This window comes from Anguilla anguilla, chromosome 1 (assembly GCF_013347855.1).
Source record: "Anguilla anguilla isolate fAngAng1 chromosome 1, fAngAng1.pri, whole genome shotgun sequence".
Lineage (NCBI taxonomy): Eukaryota > Metazoa > Chordata > Actinopteri > Anguilliformes > Anguillidae > Anguilla > Anguilla anguilla.
The window spans coordinates 77,590,979-77,595,978 of NC_049201.1; the positions used below are offsets into that span (position 1 = coordinate 77,590,979).

General features: G+C 56.0%; 1 protein-coding gene across 1 annotated transcript in view; it reads left to right on the plus strand.

Moving 5' to 3' along the window:
• Positions 1 to 5,000, plus strand: part of maco1b (macoilin 1b) — a 25,392-nt gene that overhangs the window by 20,051 nt on the left and 341 nt on the right. Inside the window, 3 exon segments of the mRNA XM_035392568.1 lie at positions 481 to 663; positions 2,753 to 2,873; positions 3,119 to 3,293. Coding sequence (XP_035248459.1) covers positions 481 to 663; positions 2,753 to 2,873; positions 3,119 to 3,293 — 479 coding nt within the window.

Consider the following 5,000-nt stretch of genomic DNA (forward strand, 5'->3'; position numbering starts at 1 on the left):
CTGCTGCTCCTTGCTTCTGAGTGTCAGTGATGCTAGTCAGTGCTCCTGAGTGTCAGTGCTGCTGGCCAGTGCCTTGGGGTCCTGAGTGTCAGTGCTCCTACATGTCAGTGCTGCTGGTCAGTGCTTCTGTGTCTCAGTGCTCCTGAGTGTCAGTGCTGCAGGACAGTGCTCCTGAGTGTCAGTGCTGCAGGTCTGTGCCTCAGGCTCCTGAGTGTCAGTGCTGCTGGTCAGTGCTCCTGTGTGTCAGTGCTGTGTGTCAGTACTGCAGGTCAGTGCTCCTGAGTGTCAGTGCTGTGTGTCAGTGCTCCTGTGTGTCAGTGCTACTGGTCAGTGCTTCTGTGTGTCAGTGCTGCTGGTCAGTGCTCCTGTGTGTCAGTGCTGCTGGTCAGTGCCTTGGGCTCCTGAGTGTCAGTGCTGCTGGTCAGTGCTTATGTGTGTCAGTGCTGCTGGTTAGTGCGTCGGGCTCTTGTGTGTGTGCAGGCTCCACAGTGCGGTCCAGGCCAAGCAGAAGGACAAGCAGGCGGTGGGGCAGCTGGAGAAGCGGCTGAAGCAGGAGCAGGAGGCGCGGGCGGCGGCAGAGAAGCAGCTCGCCGAGGAGAAGAAGCGCAAGAAGGCCGAGGAGGCCACGGCGGCCAGGGCTGTAGCGCTCGCGGCGGCGTCCAGGTACACCTGCACCTGCGCTACACGCGCCCTACACCTGCGTTACACATGCCCTGCACCTGCGCTACACACGCCCTACACCTGCGCTACACACGCCCTGCACCTGCGTTACACACGCCCTGCATCTGCGCTACTCACGCCCTACACCTGCACTACACACACCCTACACCTGCGCTACACACGCCCTGCTCCTGCATTACACACGCCTTACACCTGCGTTACACATGCCCTGCATCTGCGCTACTCACACCCTACACCTGTGTTACACACGCCCTGCACCTGCGTTACACACGCCTTACACCTGCGTTACACACGCCCTGCATCTGCGCTACTCACGCCCTACACCTGCACTACACACACCCTACACCTGCGTTACACATGTCCTGCATCTTCCCTACACACACCCTACACCTGTGTTACACACGCCCTGCACCTGCGTTACACACGCCTTACACCTGCGTTACACACGCCCTGCATCTGCGCTACTCACGCCCTACACCTGCACTACACACACCCTACACCTGCGCTACACACGCCCTGCACCTGCGTTACACATGCCTTACACCTGCGTTACACACGCCCTGCATCTGCGCTACTCACGCCCTACACCTGCACTACACACACCCTACACCTGCGCTACACACGCCCTGCTCCTGCATTACACACGCCTTACACCTGCGTTACACATGCCCTGCATCTGCGCTACTCACACCCTACACCTGTGTTACACACGCCCTGCACCTGCGTTACACACGCCTTACACCTGCGTTACACACGCCCTGCATCTGCGCTACTCACGCCCTACACCTGCACTACACACACCCTACACCTGCGTTACACATGTCCTGCATCTTCCCTACACACACCCTACACCTGTGTTACACACGCCCTGCACCTGCGTTACACACGCCTTACACCTGCGTTACACACGCCCTGCATCTGCGCTACTCACGCCCTACACCTGCACTACACACACCCTACACCTGCGCTACACACGCCCTGCACCTGCGTTACACATGCCTTACACCTGCGTTACACACGCCCTGCATCTGCGCTACTCACGCCCTACACCTGCACTACACACACCCTACACCTGCGTTACACATGTCCTGTATCTTCCCTACACACATCCTACACCTGTGTTACACACGCCCTGCATCTGCGCTACTCACACCCTCCATCTTCCCTACACACACCCTACACCTGCGTTACACACGCCCTGCATCTGCGCTACACACACCCTCCATCTTCCCTACACACACCCTACACCTGCGCTACACACACCCTCCATCTTCCCTACACACACCCTACACCTGCGCTACACACACCCTCCATCTTCCCTACACACACCCTACACCTGCGCTACACACGCCCTCCATCTTCCCTACACACACCCTACACCTGCGCTACACACACCCTCCATCTTCCCTACACACACCCTACACCTGCGCTGCACATGCTGTACACCTGCCCTGCACCTGCGCTACACACGCCCTGCATCTTCCCTACACACACCCTACACCTGCGCTACACACACCCTCCATCTTCCCTACACACACCCTACACCTGCGCTACACACACCCTCCATCTTCCCTACACACACCCTACACATGCGCTACTCACGCCCTACACCTGCGCTACACACGCCCTGCATCTGCGCTACTCACACCCTCCATCTTCCCTACACACACCCTACACCTGCGTTACACACGCCCTGCATCTGCACTACTCACGCCCTACACCTGCGCTACACATGAACTACACCTGCACTACACTGCACCTACACTACTGCTACATTACACACACCCTCCATCTTCCCTACACACACTCTACACCTGCGCTACACATGACCTGCACCTGTGCTACACATGAACTACACCTGCACTACACTGCACCTACACTAACATAACACGGCACTTACACTACTGCGCCACACGTTAACGTTCTGTCCCCGCCCCCACAGGGGACAGTACTGTGATGCTGACATTCTGTCCCCGCCCCCACAGGGGACAGTACTGTGATGCTGACATTCTGTCCCCGCCCCCACAGGGGAGAGTACTGTGATGCTGATGTTCTGTCCCCGCCCCCACAGGGGAGAGTGCACAGAGAGTCTGCGGACGCGTATTCGGGAGCTGGAGTCGGAGTGTAAGAAGCTCACCATGGACATCAAGCTGAAAGAAGAACAGATCAGAGAGCTGGATATGAAGGTCCAGGTGAGCCCCAGGTCACCTGCAGCCCCCCCCCCCACACACACACACACACACACACACACACACACCTCCACCTGTACGGCCTGGCCTGTGATCATCAACCCAATCACCTGCTTACGCAGGGCTGCTGAACTTCATGAGAACCTCTCTCTCCCTCTCTCTCTCTCTCTCCCTCTCTCTCTCTCTCCCTCTCTCTCTCTCTCACCCTCTCTCTCTCTCCCTCCTCCCTCTCTCTCCCCCCCATGCAGGAGCTGTGTAAATATAAGGAGAATGAGAAGGACACAGAGGTGCTGATGGCGGCCCTGTCGGCCATGCAGGATAAGACTCAGCACCTGGAGAACAGCCTCAGCGCCGAGACCCGCATCAAACTGGACCTGTTCTCCGCGCTGGGGGACGCCAAGAGGCAGCTGGAGATCGCGCAAGGTCCGACACACACACACGCACACACACACACACACACTCCAGCGTCTCCCTCTCTGTCTGTCTCTGTCTGATGTCTCTCTCTCTCCCTCGTTCTTTCCCTCTCTCTCTCTGTCTCTTTCTCGCTCGCTCTCGCTCTCTCTCTCTTTCTGTCTGTCTCCCTCTCTCCCCCCTCCCTCTCTCTCTCTGTCTCTCTCTGCTGTCTCTCCCTCTCTCTCTCTGTCTCTCTCTCTCTCCCTCTCTCTCTCACCCCCGCCCCCTCTCTCTCTCTGTCTCTCTCTGCCATCTCTTCCTCTCTCTCTCTGTCTCTCTCTGCTGTCTCTCCCTCTCTCTCTCCCTCCCCCCTCCCCCTCTCTCTCTCCCCCCCCTCCCCCTCTCTCTCTCTGTCTCTCTGCTGTCGTTCTTTCCCTCTCTCTCTCTGTCTCTTTCTCGCTCTCTCTCTCTCTCTCCCCCCCTCTCCCTCTCTCTCTCTGTCTCTCCCTCTCTCTCTCTCTCTCTCTCTCTCTCCCTCTCTCTCTCTCTCTCTCCCTCTCTCTCTCCCCCCCTCCCTCTCTGTCTCTCTCTGCTGTCTCGTGTGACTCAGGGTTGGTTTCATACAGAATTGATGCTCTCTCAGGCTTAGAGCTTCACTCAGAATTCAGATGCAGGCTTTAATGAGGCAGGTGTGACTTTTACCCAAGAATCAAGTCTGCACCTTGAGGCAAGTTACACACAAACAAACACATACACACACTCACGCGCACACCCACACGCAAACACACACACTTTCATGAACCTTGCGTGTTCCTGTTGCCAGGGAAGCCTTTTAAATTTCATTAACTTGGTTAATTGGGGAGAGAGCGTGATTGGACAGATCCCCCTGCCTGACAGTTCTCTGTCGTGTGCATTGCCGTGCAGGTCAGATTCTGTCCCTGATTGAGATTGGTTGATTGGTTAATTGGAGAGAGTGTGTGATTGGACAGATCCTCCTGCCTGACTGTGCTCTGTTGCGTGCGTTGGATTGGGTGATTGGTTGATTGGAGAGAGCGCGTGATTGGACAGATCCTGACTGTTCTCTATCGTGTGCGTTGGATTGGTTGATTGGTTAACTGGAGAGAGTGTGTGATTGGACAGATCCCCCTGCCTCCCTGACTGTTCTCTTTTTTGTGCGTTGGATTGGTTGATTGGTTAATTGGAGAGAGCGTGTGATTGGACAGATCCTGACTGCGCTCTGTCGCGTGCGTTGGATTGGTTGATTGGTTAATTGGAGAGAGCGTGTGATTGGACAGATCCTGACTGCGCTCTGTGGCGTGCGTTGGATTGGTTGATTGGTTAATTGGAGAGAGCGTGTGATTGGACAGATCCTGACTGTGCTCTGTCGTGTGCGTTAGATTGGTTGATTGGTTAATTGGAGAGAGCGTGTGATTGGACAGATCCTGAATGCGCTCTGTCGCGTGCGTTGGATTGGTTGATGGGTTAATTGGAGAGAGCGTGTGATTGGACAGATCCTGACTGTGCTCTGTCGCGTGCGTTAGATTGGTTGATTGGTTAATTGGAGAGACCGTGTGATTGGACAGATCCTGACTGCGCTCTGTGGCGTGCGTTAGATTGGTTGATTGGTTAATTGGAGAGACCGTGTGATTGGACAGATCCTGACTGTGCTCTGTCGCGTGCGTTAGATTGGTTGATTGGTTAATTGGAGAGACCGTGTGATTGGACAGATCCTGACTG